This window comes from Panicum hallii, chromosome 6 (genome assembly GCF_002211085.1).
Source record: "Panicum hallii strain FIL2 chromosome 6, PHallii_v3.1, whole genome shotgun sequence".
In the NCBI taxonomy this organism is placed as follows: domain Eukaryota; kingdom Viridiplantae; phylum Streptophyta; class Magnoliopsida; order Poales; family Poaceae; genus Panicum; species Panicum hallii.
Genome location: NC_038047.1, coordinates 33944843 through 33958760, shown reverse-complemented (window position 1 = coordinate 33958760; position 13918 = coordinate 33944843). Strand labels below are relative to the sequence as shown.

The window sequence follows — 13918 nt, the reverse complement described above, 5'->3', positions numbered from 1 at the left end:
TGCGCCGGCGCGCCGCCGTGCCCTTAGCCGATGCTGCGTCACCGTGATTCCAGCCCCGACCTCTTCTTGCGCCGCGCGCCGTGGATGAGGACTCTGCTATCTTCAACATAGAATTAGGCAGCGGCTCGCGAGCTGCCTGAGCCAGCTCGCGAGCTAGACTGAGCCGAGCCGAGCAGGATTTTGTGCTCCTTACGATAACGAGCCAAGCCGACCCACCTGGTTATCCACCCATAGACAAGGAGCTCGCGGACTGAACCAACGAATTTCTCCGGCGTGTGCCAGAGTAAGAGGCAAGAGCACGATGAACCACATGAACATCCTTGGTGGCTTTGGTCTCTGGCGTGGCATCAACCCACGCTCAAGTGCTTTCCGCTCACCTTCTGAGATCTCGCACACCACGTTGCCCTTCGATTTGCCTCTCAAGCTAATGGCAAACAAGTAAAACTGCAGCAGCAGCAACTATTAAGCAAGGATTCTCACGCGCAAGTTAACTTGTGACTTGCTGAAGGCATGCCACTGAATCTCGTTCCGGGTCCGTGGGAGCCTGGGAGATATGATGGTCATTCGATATTCAATGATGAATAAAGTTTACTGAAACGATATGCTATATGTTACCTTTTTACTACCATTGCTCGACTCTGAGCTAATTTAACATCTGGTTCGACTGAGTTTTAACTTCGATCAATTTTTATATATTTCTTCTGATTTTTACTGACTTCTAAATTTACTACATCACTTACTAAAACAGGGGATGGAAGTGCCGAGAAGGAATGATCAAAAGAAAATGACGTCGAACTGGACATGCCTAAGAAAATACTAGTATGTCAGAACTCACATGCCCTTGGGGGCCATTGTAGGACATTAACTTGTTCGCATAAGTCCACTATTTTTTTTTCCTAATACAATGCTACATACACTATGCTATGGAAATCGTATTTGCAGCTTCCGTCATGCCATACATCATCCTATGGAAATCTTCATTGAAGTTTGCTTCATGATGAATTGATGACCCACCGAACACAAAACATAGAACGTCCGAGAGGGTATATCCATTCTGATGCTTGGCAGACGCACTGTATAACCTGAACCTATAGCTTTACGGGCATAAACCTAAAAGTATGTACAGAATCTAATAAACTGACACCTCTCTGTTTATACACACTGCCGCAGACATCATGATCTATAAAGTCAAACATACTGCATGAATACTGACTGTACAATTTTTCACTCGGTACCATCTTATACCACTGGCATCACCAATTCTGAGTTAGTTTTTTGAACTTGATCGCGGTACTGTGGGTAATACAGTGTCCTCGATATTTTGTACACGAAGAATGGGAGCAAGGCCGTGACCACAATCATTAGAGTTGATAGCCAGTACAGAGGGCTCGATGCACAAGCTTCCAAGAAAACGTGATATGCTGAGGTTGATATTGCCGGGGGGAATAGTCCATAGATTACCAGAAATGCGTACCAGATTAGTATGCTGCCCCAGATGACAAAATGCTGTATCCAGGTGAAATAGCTGATGTAGAGAGCTAGTTGGCAGTTCACAGTCCACACTACGCAAGTGTACATGGTCACTCCAAGGATGTCAAACCCAGCGACGCGACCATCCTGTCTGACAGCCTGAATCAGAACAGCATTGAGGGAACCAAAGTATATGATTATTGAGCAGCACATCCCATTTAACATCCAGCTGAGTATTCGGGACCAACTGAAGAATACATTATTCACACCTTCTTGATGTAATGAAGGGACCTGTGATATGCAAGGGAATTAAAAAAATGATTAGGCAAAAAAGAAATGAACCAGTGCAAGGCTACAAACATTTTATTACAAGACCAAATTATGTATGAATCTGATTGGAGATTACAAACCTCAAGACAAACACGGGAAGAGACATCCTTGTCAAAAACACCAAGGGCGATGACAGGGAGAGATGTGAAGGCGACATTATAGAAAGAAATGAACCAGTCATTGTATGCAGGCTGGGCTGAGAACATAGCATGGGCCTCGAACCAGAAGAGTGTAAAGCCGAATGTGATATTCTTGAAGAAAAAATAGCATATCTGTTCATAACACAAATAAAATGCAGATTGTCAAAAAAACAAGAGCTAGACTAAGAGAACATTGCTACTTAGTGTTGAATAATACAAAAACAACATGAGAAAGTTAGATATATTGCACACATAGGAAAGGTTGATATCTTTTTTTCGCAGCACACAAGCTTAGCCAGATACACAAATAATATTCTTTTGGGAGGTAAAAGGAAATACGAAGAGAGACATGATCATATTGCAAGGAAATCAAGAATTTCTTTGCATTTTTTAGGTGAATATGTTATAGCATGTTAGATTACAACCTCCAGTCTAAAACTAGTGTCATCTTAGGACATGTACAATCAGCCTTTTTAAATGCAACTGCATTTGATTTTTAACATTAAAATTATATTAGTATATCAATTATCAAGAGTTCTTCTACACCAATAGAATTAAATGTACCATTACATAATGACAAAAGCTGTGTCGTGGAGACCATGTCAATGCCCGAAAGGTGAAAAAAATGAGACTGGAGGGACTAGTTCACTGAAGAATTAAAAGAAGCAGAAGAGGCAGTGCTTTACCATAGCTGCAATCCGACGATAACACCAATGTCCATGCACAAGAAGTAACCGCTCTAAGAAACGAAACTGTGCTATTGCAAAGTCACTTGCCATCACAGCCTATAATAAAAGCACCATGAGCTGATAGATAAACATAAAGAAAATAGAAAATTCAGCACTATGTGCTAAGAAGGGAAAAATGAATGAAGCTAGTTTGAGTAAAACTGTTGAAATAAAAGGACTGTTGAATATGATTCTATCGGATATTGCTTTGCAGTTTCAATGCATAACAATAGCTCAAACATGAAAAATATGAGCAGGTGATTTTCAAAAAAAAAAAGTTGGTAGACAACGCTGCTCGATTCATGCAAGAAGTGCTCTTTTCACAACACAAATATCTAAAAGGTAGGAGGTCAACTGGTCATCAAGATATTTAATATGATCTGTAGCACTGTCCTTAAATTTAAATACAATACAGGAAAACTTGAGGCAGCAGGGAAGTTCCTTCTAACTTGACTTTCAAGCAAATAATTTTGTTAATTGTCATAAGTAAAAAACATGATAACTTATGGTTGTAGTTCTTTTTAGTCCATTTCAAGAATCAAAGCAAAGGCAAAATTCGTAACAGTAGAATAAGTGACAGATCCAAAAAGGAATGTAGTGCACAAAACTACAGACCTGCATTCCTTCAGCGCCACTTATTCCAACCCCAATGTCAGCCTCTTGTAGCATACCGACATCGTTTGCTCCATCGCCAATAGCCAGAGTAGTTTTACCTGTCCTAATTTTAACCAGCCTGGTGACCTGAAACATACCAAGTAGCTATTGAACTTACAAACCAGTGCTTTCTGTTCTGGACAAATTTAAACACATGTGTGAACTTAAGAAGTAGTCAAACAAATGCAATATCTTGTGGTTGTTACTGACCAGTGCTTTCTGTTTTGGAGAAATCCGACAACATAAAACAGATGCACAGTTGACTGCTAGATCCAGAAATGAGTTCTTAAGGCTGCTCGTGAGAGCATGTGTCAGAGCATTGCCATCAATGATAAGAGCAAATGAAGTTGAAGTTCCTTTCTGGGAAATTATTGCGCTAGCATCTTGTAATTTTCTATCAATTTCGTCATACGGAGCCTGTATGAAAAGATACAAAAAGTTACAACAGTGGAGTTTACATGACATAAGCTGGCTTTATACAGCCCATCTGTTTCCCCTACACTACTCAGATGATCTAATAATATTTTTACTTATTGGCATCATGTATGTGCATTGAAAAAGCATCTTATGAATTTGAGTGCATTTCAAAAATGGTTTAAAAATTCAATATTATTTATATTTTATACATAGATGCAAACAAAAAGTGTCTCCTTTTCTTGATTCCATACCATTCTGTTTTCTTCTCCACTGCACCCCCCTGAAGCACTTGTACTTGAGTTATCCAGCGTGATAAAAATTTCCTCCATCTCTTTCCTCAGTAGGTTACATGAGTAACTAGATACCAAGCACCAAATATACATTTAACTTTAAGGTAGTGAAATATCAGTTTTGAGATATGTAACAGCATATCGAACTAACCCTATGTTGACAGCTGTCTCCAACTTGTCTCCAGTTAGAATCCAGACCTTAATTCCAGCTTGTGCAAGTTTGTGAATACACTCAGGAACCTGAAGGAAATTAGAGTTGATACGAGCATTGATCATGTACTGTATAAGATTTGAATATTTGTAAATTTTCCTCATCGAATATCAAAGGAAGAGACAAGTGAAACTATATGATAGACTATCTAGAAAACAAACAAACTTTGTGACAGTAACCAGATAAAAGCCCAATAAATGTTTTTTTTTTGTTGGCATAGGAGAGAGGACAGGAGAATCTATTCCTCAACAGGCATGGAAGCATGCTAACGAATCGAAAATAGAAAACAGTGTGTTATTCAGATAAATATATTATTCAGAAAATAAGAAGCACAATGTAGCAGTCAACACACCCCGTTTTGCAATCTGTCCTCCACTGCAGTAGCACCTAAGAGAACCAAATTCTTCTCGATATAATCAGATGCCTTCTCCACAGCTTCATCATGATCAGTATGTACAGAATTCTTGGCAGCTGAGTACTCTTCATTCCATAGAACATATTGTTCTTCAGTAAGTTCACGATATGCAAGTACCAGGGTCCGGAGACCTGCCTCAGAATACTCATTGATATGACACTTCGTTTTGGTCAGACAAGCTTTTCCAGTATCTTTGGAGAGCCGTTCGAATATTACACTGAAGCACAAAGATGAAAAGACAATGATACACATTTCAACAGAACTTGGAGAAATCTTTAAAATATTAGCATGTGAAATTCGCAACTTCAAACGGAATAGTTCGAATATGTGCCAAATTTTAAGGCTAATACTATCATGATATGTACATTAAATAAGATTAAAAAAGTAAATACAGTGTCGAATATAAAATATTTCCATCACATGTAAAAAAGATTATCAAACCTATCAGCTCCTTTGCAGAACAGGAATAGCCGACCCTCTTCTGTCCTCACAATAACAGACATACGCTTACGAGCACTGCTGAACTCTAAGATGTTGAGTAGTTTATAGGTTCTGAAATGAAAATAAGGCATCATGAACGAGGCCATCTTGACCGTTTTGAAGAGTAATCACTAAGAACAATGGAAATGATAAGCACCTATCCACCTTTCCACCAGAAACAGGATCATATTCATGCACTGATAAGGTCGTCTGTGTCCTATGATAAAATTCAAAACCAAACTCTCTTGCAGCTGTAACAAGAGCTCCTTCATCAGGAGACTCAGCTTCATAAGGCATACCAGCAGAATTTTTATCTGCCACAGGAATTGCAGTATGACAAACAGCTAACACTCGGAAAAACATCTCTACAGCATCCCTAGAACATTCTTTGGCCCATCTTCCATTCATCAAACGATCATCAGTGAAGTTGAATCCCTTGACTAATCTCTTGAATTCAGTAGCATCCTTGTGCTCATACTTGCTAGTAGTTTCAGCTATTTCTCCATAAGACATCTCAACTTCTGTAGGACTACTCCCATAAGCAACACCAGCGATGGAACATTTCAAGAACTCCATCGAGTTGCATGTTAATGTCCCTGTTTTGTCAGACAGTATAGTATGAACTTGACCAAGTTCTTCATTCAAATTGGAAGTGCGAGCTCTTGCAGGTTTATCAGACTCTGCACAATACATATTCTGGTCTTGATTTATGAATGTGCTCTGTAACACCTTGACAATTTCTATCGATATATACAATGAAATGGGCACCAAGCACACATACAACATAAGGCTTGTGAGAAAATGGCAAAAGGCTGCAAATGATGCTCTATTTGGATCAAAGAATATATTTGCTTGATCTGGTCTGAGGTACCATGCATAGTTTCCCGGACTTATCTCATGCTTTGTTTTCATCCCAAACACAATCGACCCGAACGTTGCAATGACAAAGAGGATCACAAAAAGGAGATATATTATTTTATCCATTCTTCGTTCAACTGAACTCCTCTTTGACGGTGGCTCCATTGCATTTTGCATCACCTTGGTATCATGCCCTGTGAATATTACAGTGCCATATATATAGCTTGTATTGCGAAGTTTTGAGTCCCTTAGCAGGATCTGTTGTGGAGACAAAGGATATTGTTGCTCATTGTAGTACAATGTCCCTAAGAAAGAATACAGTTTCTCATTCGGATCCTCGCATTGAATGAAAGCCTTGAAGCTATGGAAACAGTGCTCGTCATTCAAGCTCAGAGTCACCTCTAATGCTTGTTTCCTCTTCAAGTTTGTCTCTCCATCAAGGTTCATCGTCTCAACATAGCATATTCCATCGTCATAGCTAGACGAGAGAAAAAGAAGATCAGCAGGGAAGAACTCATCCTTTTTAACTTTCACTATATCACCAACTCGAAGCTTCTTCCATTCTGTCTCATGAAATGATTGGGTCCCATCATACACCTCAACCTTCCTATTGTTCACTTCTATGTCCTATGTAAAAGGAGATATGTAAAAGGAGAAAATAAGCTTACTGCAGTAAATATTTAAGAAAAGAATGTGTATACATTGCTGAAAAAAATACTCCAGCACAATATGTTTCCGCCTAAATTTCATAATAATTTGCAGTAGAATCATGCAGGTTTAAAGAAATGTTTGTGTGGGCGATTTTACAGTTTGGTTATTGAGAAAAAAGTACCCACAAATAAGCCTTGTGTGGGTAACAGAAGATTCCGCAGTGCATGAGGCAAAGAACATTTCACTGTGGCAGTTCTGGAGGAACTACTGAACAGAATGCCACCAGATCACTACCCCGAAATTTATGGTAGCGAAGATAAAAAGAAAAAACATAGTATTTGCTGAAGCCCTTGTCACCAGCAGCTTGATAATAGAGAATTATCACGGACATGTGAACAAATATGTCCTGGCCCAAGTGCAATGCTACGGTAGGCAATGAGTAAGCACAAGTAAACATACAGTTGTCTCTCTCTCTCCCTCCTACATTGTGACCACAAACCAACCATTCCCATTGTGCCACAGCAGCTATTAATACCAAGCCCTTGGATCACAGGCACAAACTAAATATGGCCCTCCGCAGTCCCGTGCACATAAACATGCCATGATGGCAATGATAGAGTGTTCGCAGGACTTAAATAGCAATTGACCTCTCTAAGTACCTAGAGATCTAGACACTGTACGTCAGTACATGTGAGTCACAGAAGATGCCTCAGAGATCAACTAAAACTTCTAAGCTGCATAGCAAGTGCACAAAATTGTTCTAGTCAGGAGACGACAGCGCCCCATGTCAGCGCACCAGAAACCAGTCGCCCCGAGCATTTAGTGTGTCAAATCAAATCGACCCCCATCTGCCGATCCCGATCCCGTGAAGCCAACCAATCCAGCCACCCGGTGGGCGCGGGAGATCAGCAAACCACCAGCACCGTACGCCATTCCTGAACCCGCGGAGCAGAGCAGAGCAGGGCAGAACAGACAGCAGAGCGGCGGCTGACCTGCTGCTTCCGGCGCCAGTCTTCGACGGCCTCCTTCGCCATGGCGGCGCTGACGACGACGACGAGCGGGAGCAGGACGGAGACGGCGCGGTAGGGCGCGAGCGGGCTGAAGGAGACGCAGGCGACGACGAGGAAGAAGCAGTTGGCGGCGCGGCGGAACTGCTCGAACAGCGACTTGGGCACGAAGCTCGCCGGGGTGTACTTGGTGGTCGAGATCGCGTTCCCCGGGTACGCCGCGCCGCCGCCGCCGCCGCCGCCGTCGGCCGGGAACGAGGAGGGCGCGTTGCAGCGGACGGCGCGGGAAAACCCCGTCGCGGCGGTGGCGGGGGACGCCGGGAAGGGGGCGGGAGCGGAGGCGGTGGGGGTGGCGGCGGAGGCGGAGGCGAGCTCGACGAGGGGGCGCTCGTCGGTGTCCGTGGCGGGCATGGTGGCCGGTGGCGACGCGGGGCGGGGACGGGGAGGAGGATCTGGGTTTGGGAACGGTTGTTGTGTGCGCGTCGCGGGCTGCGCGTCGAGCGCGTGGGTGGTGGCGTGCACTGGCGGCCGGGTGGGGGTGAGGAAGTGGTGTGGTGGGGGAGTGTGGTGCTGGTGCTTGCGTCGCAGGAGCCAGGCGCGGCCGGCGTGGTGGTGGGGAACTGGGGAGCGGGAGCCAGGTGGGGTGGGGCCGGGGGTCTTGGGCCCCGACCACGTGGCGACGCGCTTGTGCTTTTACTACGGCTTTCTAGTGGGGTTGCCTTGTTCTTTCTTCCTCGGAAAAGAGGAGGCGTGTGGGGCCAGGTTCCATGGGCGCCCTCTTTTTTTACTTCCTCGTGGGATGTCACCGCGGACGGGTTTCGAATCTAGAATAACTTCGGACTCGAGCAAAGCAATCCATCTTTGAATCTAGTCTGGGAAACGAACATAACCGTATAGAGCTTTAGAGTCGCTTTGGTTCAGCTATGAAGTTCAGATTCACGTTCCAAAAATCAGATTCCTAATTAAAGGGTTCCCTCAAACTAATTAAAGGTTCCCTCAAACGAATCCATTCTCGTAAGAGTCCCTTTGGTTCACCTTTGGTTCAGCTGTGCACCTCAGATTCACGTTCCAAAAGTCAGATTCCCAACCAAAGGGTTCCCTCGAACGAATCGATTCTCCTAAATCTACCGATTCCGGCTAGCGTAAACTGAAATCGGGGGGCACCCCAGATTTCACCGCTTCTCAGCGGTATTTACCCGCACTGCCATCCGTTATGCGATTGAATGTTTTCTTTCTTTTCCCCCGTGACCTTCTCTTTCCTTATCCACAAGCTTCACCCGCCGTTGCAGGTCCTCCCGCCGCCCCCTCCCCCCGACGCGCCCGCCGCCGCCGCCCGCCCCCGCCACTGCAGGTCCTCGTTCCTTCCCGGTTCCTTCCTTCCTGACTGATTGACGCCCCCAAGACAACGACCACCTTCTAGACTAGACAAGTGCTCACGGTCTCACTCCTGCATGCAACACTAATACAAGTATCCCTTTGACCAGGTTACCCTTTTGACATCCAAACACGCTAGCCAGAACTTCAAGTCTCTCGTCTGTAACATTTAGCGGGACCATAATGGATTTGCTGTAATTCACTCTCAGCCTAAGCACGGACAACTGCGGGGGCATACTTCATTCACCACAAAGTGTGTAGGGTAAGAGTATTATCCTATAAGAGAGAGTCATGCATTCCTTGATTTTATTTTGCCTTCTCTAGACAAATTAGTGAGTGCTTCAGCTTTGTGGTGAATGAATTAATTTTATTAAATTGTTAATAATGTTTTCATGTTAGAATGGACTTAGCTCTATAGGATACTTCTATGTGCATTCATGTGGGGCTGTGACTTCTTTTACAGTTACATTCTGGCAGCTTGATAATTCATGACCTCATTGCACAATGTGGTTCCTCATCTGTGATTGAAGTTTCCTTGAACCACCCACTAGGGTTGGACCTCCCTCCTTCGGCGCGGGAGCCTCCCTCCTCCGCGGGGCGTCCCTCCGACGACGAGCAAGCCTCCTCCGACGCGCGGTGCTCCGTCCTTGACGCCAGGTCCGACACCCTCTCCTGTCCAGATCCAGAGACGCTACCCTCCCCTGCTCCACTCTCGACAACGGGCGCCCCCACCCTCCCCTGCTCCGCCCCCCAACCCCTAGCTAGGGTTGCAGTGCCGCCACCCTCCCCCGGTAGAAGGTAATTTCTCCCTCCCTTCTTTCCCTCCCATCCCTTCTCTTCTATCCTTGTGATTGTTAGCACTGACGAGGCTTCGAATTAGCACCTAATGAGATGTAAATTATGACTATTTTTGTTCATTCTTTTTATTGACACTAGTATGGTTGAGAAGGCGGTGTGGGATAAGGAAAATGTGAAGCACTTATGTGGCATATGCATGCGTGAGGTTAATGCTGGGTATAGACAATTAGGTCATTTGAATAGAGTCGGATGGAAGAATGTTGCAGAAAAGTTTGAACAGAAAACTGGTCGGAAACTAGAACATTTGCAACTCAAGAATAAATGGGATGGTCTCAAAAGAAGTTATACTATTTTTATGGAGTTAAAAAATGCTGCCACTGGACTTGGTTGGAATGATGTAAAGCAGACTGTAGATTGTTCAGATGAATGGTGGAACGAGCATCTTGCGGTCAGTGTCACAACATTTGTCATTTTTTAGTTTTCTTGGATATTTTGTAGTAGCTAATTTTACCAATGTACTGCAGAGATGCGACGATCCAAGTAATGGAAGGAAATGCAAACATGTTCAGTTTAGAAAACGTGGTCCGGACAACTTGGAGGCGATGCACATCATGTTTGGAAGTGCACATGTTACTGGGGCATCTGCTTCCACACCTGGAGATTTGTCTGATAATTCCAGTGATGATGACGTGCATGAGGTTGAGATAAGCCCCTCAAATATCCACATGTCCACTATGCTCCAACAGAAAGGCAAGAAGCGTAAAGCCCCTTCTTCTACGTGTGCGGATGACAAGGAAGAGAAAAGTCCATTTTTACGTATGTACAAACAAACCTGCAGCAAGATCGAAGACGGAGTGAACAAGATTACCACTAGTATAAAAGCTTCATCGGCTCCTTATATGACCAGCCACATTCCTACCCTTGCGGAGGCCATGAGGATGGTGAAAGAATATGGAGTACAGGAGAAAACTGTCCTCATGCATACAGTTGGATTATTGATAATGAAACCTGAAATTAGAGAGCTCCTTACCTTGTTTGAGACAAATGAAGGAAGACTTGATTGGCTGTAAAGGGAGCATGAGATGAAGAAGTTGCCTTGAATCATTATGTTCGTTTTTGTTATTTGAATCATTATTATTTTTTGGACCATTATGGCCCTGTTTGGGATAGCTGGAACTTGTTCAGAAGCCAGCTGGTAGCCAGCTGGCCAGAGAAGCAGCTGGTTGAAGAAGCAGCTGGTCACAGAAGTTAGATGTTTGGCAGATTGCTTAACAAATGGGCTGAAACCCTGTCAAAAATGGGAAATGACTGAAATACTCTCCCTGTTGTCTGAATACATGTATTTAGTATGTATAGATGTATATTTATGTATTTATAATAACAAACTAATAATAAAATAATTAACAACACAAATTAAATAATTATATATTAGATAATTCATGATTGTTACATAAGTTATTTGGGAAAATATTACATATCTAGTAACCTCCCATCAATGCTTGCGCAATGGCATCACGTACACCTTCCATATCTTCTTCATCCACAAATTGACTTGTACTAGCTCCCATGTCCCCATCCTCATCGATATACGTCTCATCTGCTGCCATTCTATCAAAATCCACATCACTCAAATTACTATCTCTAATAAAGTTATGTAACACCATACAAGCAATTATGATCATTGTTTGCTTCTCCATTGGGTAGCTTGGCACATTTCGAAGAATGCGCCATTTCATTTTCAAGACTCCAAATGAACGTTCAATAACATTTCTAAGTGATGAGTGAGCATGGTTGAACACCTCTTTCAATCCAATCGGTTGCCCTGCATTTTGAAATTCTGGAATGTGGTACCTTTGACCTTTGTACGGTGCTAGATAACCCTTTCGATTTGGATAACCTGAATCAACAAGATAGAACTTTCCTTGAGGAGGATGTGGAAATTTATCCTTGTACTTGCCATACAAAGTGTCCCTCCATATACGTGTATCATGAGCAGATCCAGGCCATCCCGCCACCACAAATGTGAATCTCATGTCAAAATCACAAACAGCCATAACATTTTGACTACAATATCCATGTCTATTCATATGTACTGCCTGCTCTGATGCTGGTACAGTGACTTCAATATGGGTTCCATCTATCGCGCCAATGTAATTTTTGAAATGAGGCCAAGATCTATGCTCTCTAATTTTTGGATGTACCACAGCAAAAGAAGGATCTTTAGGTTTAATGTTATCAGCAGCCAAAATGTGAACACTTTCCAAAACATCATTGAACCTCCTACTAATAGTTTCTAAGGAATGCGTAAAAATATGTTTTGCTTGGCGAACTGACTGAGGGGCACCACACATCCATAGAAACATGCCAAGAGCTTCTATTGAGCACATCTTATCCGAAGATGCTAAGCCATAATTATTCACCAAGACCTCATGCAAGCTGAAGAACACTGACCTTCTCATTCTAAACATGTCGTAGCAACTTTCTGGATCACTTAGCTGCCTTTGAACCCACTGAAAACCTGTCTCCTTCGGCACTTTCCTTGGCTTCTTTGCAGATGAAGGTATCCCACAATCAACCATTGCAAAAACTGCAATTGCAGCAGCTTCATACATCCAATCACTTGATTCACTTGAATTACTTGCTATCCTAGTTTCATTAGACTCGCTTGAAGTGAATGCCATCTGTATAAATGAGCAGCACCTCAGCCATAGAAAATATTTAATAACAATACACAGATTTCAGAACTGATTACAACCATACAAGATATTTCATATCAGCCATAAATTATTGATATCAGGTTCAACATTCAAAACCAAGTTCATCATGCAACAAGATAAAATCAAAGTACAATACTAATGGTACAATGCAAAGCTAGTATTGTCTAGCGTGTCTTCCTCTCCTCCCAAGTTCTCTTCAGCCATGCAAGCTTCCCAGCTGGGGTCTTAAGAGTGGTAAACACATCACGGTACTCCTTCTTGACGAGGAGTTGTGTGGCATAGAAATGTTCATCACTTCCTTCGCATGCTCCAGCCTCAATAACTGATTCCAACATTTCTGCTATCTCTTGTCTAACATAATCATTAGGAGATGAAGTTGCGGAAGACTTGCTTGAACTAGCTTTTTCCACAAATGAATCCACAAACCATTTGAACTGCAAGTCTCTAAAATTCTTCTTTGTTTTCTTCATTGGGGATTTGTGAGCAGCACCTCTTTTCTTAGCATTTGCTCCTGGCGGGGAAAATGGAAGCACCTCCTCAACCTCATCGTCAGTACCATCTGATCTCTCATTTGCTCCTGCTGTTCCCTCCTTTGCTCCTGCTGTTCCCTCCTTTGCTCCTGGAATAACAGCATATACATTGGTGCAAGACGCACCACTAAACATTATTTCAAGATCTTCTTCATTCTCCAATAGAGCAAGTCTAAATTTTTTGCATGCGGGCATGGCCTGAAACACAATTAGTTGTAATAGTTAAAATCAAGCCATGGAACTAATATAATATAACAGAACCTAGCACAAGATTGCATACCTCTATTTTTTCTTTCCACCATCCATCATCAGCTGCAATAGAACCAGTCCTTGGATCTCTCCCTAAACCAGATGCGGTCAGGAGTAGTGTCTTCCATGTTGTATAGTCATTTTTCAGTGCATCCCAACGATTTTTCATTTGAGAACGGTTGTAATTTCTGCCAGTCCGTTCATTAAACTGGGCAATAAGATTGGCATACTCTTTGTTGTTCAAACAACCTTGTGGTCTATTATTTGCCAACACTTGTTCCACACATATCTCATTAAAAATTTTAGCAGCAGTTGGATCCCATTGTGCATTTGGTTTCCTGCTCTTTGACGTGTTCTCCATCTATGCAAGTGACTAAATTACAGCTACTCTAATTGTTTAAATTAGCACAAAGTAGATCACAGAAACTAGTTGCGTTGCCTTACCTTGCTGGTGTCGATCTTGAAGAAGTGGCAGCAGGGGCGGGGCGGGGCGGGGCGGTCCTGGCCTACCTTTAAAGAAAGGTATGATAATTCCTGCAACTCAGTACCTGCAAAACTGTATAAGATCATCGTAAATATTTACATCAATAATACCAATG

At 43.0% G+C, this 13918-nt stretch overlaps 1 protein-coding gene and 1 pseudogene across 1 annotated transcript; both read right to left on the bottom strand.

Moving 5' to 3' along the window:
• Positions 1 to 758: 758 nt before the first annotated feature.
• Positions 759 to 8182, bottom strand: LOC112896795 (probable phospholipid-transporting ATPase 8). Its single transcript, XM_025964924.1, has 11 exons — positions 7637 to 8182; positions 5293 to 6620; positions 5097 to 5207; positions 4593 to 4872; positions 4181 to 4269; positions 3991 to 4096; positions 3533 to 3739; positions 3284 to 3409; positions 2627 to 2725; positions 1881 to 2072; positions 759 to 1761 (listed from the first exon to the last, which is right to left on the bottom strand). The coding sequence occupies exons 1-11, from the start codon at positions 8060 to 8062 to the stop codon at positions 1240 to 1242; spliced, it is 3486 nt and encodes a 1161-aa protein (XP_025820709.1). The 5' UTR covers positions 8063 to 8182; the 3' UTR covers positions 759 to 1239.
• A 3119-nt stretch (positions 8183 to 11301) lies between these two features.
• LOC112898223 lies at positions 11302 to 13488 on the bottom strand (annotated as a pseudogene).
• Between the last annotated feature and the right edge of the window lie 430 nt (positions 13489 to 13918).

Excerpts from the sequence above, each read along its gene's own strand:
- LOC112896795 (XM_025964924.1), bottom strand. The coding sequence starts at position 8,062 with ATGCCCGCCACGGACACCGACGAGCGCCCCCTCGTCGAGCTCGCCTCC. Across the intron at positions 4,270-4,592 it reads AGGACAGATTGCAAAACGGG|GTTCCTGAGTGTATTCACAA; the intron begins GTGTGTTGACTG and ends AATTTCCTTCAG. Across the intron at positions 3,410-3,532 it reads CTCCAAAACAGAAAGCACTG|GTCACCAGGCTGGTTAAAAT; the intron begins GTCAGTAACAAC and ends GGTATGTTTCAG.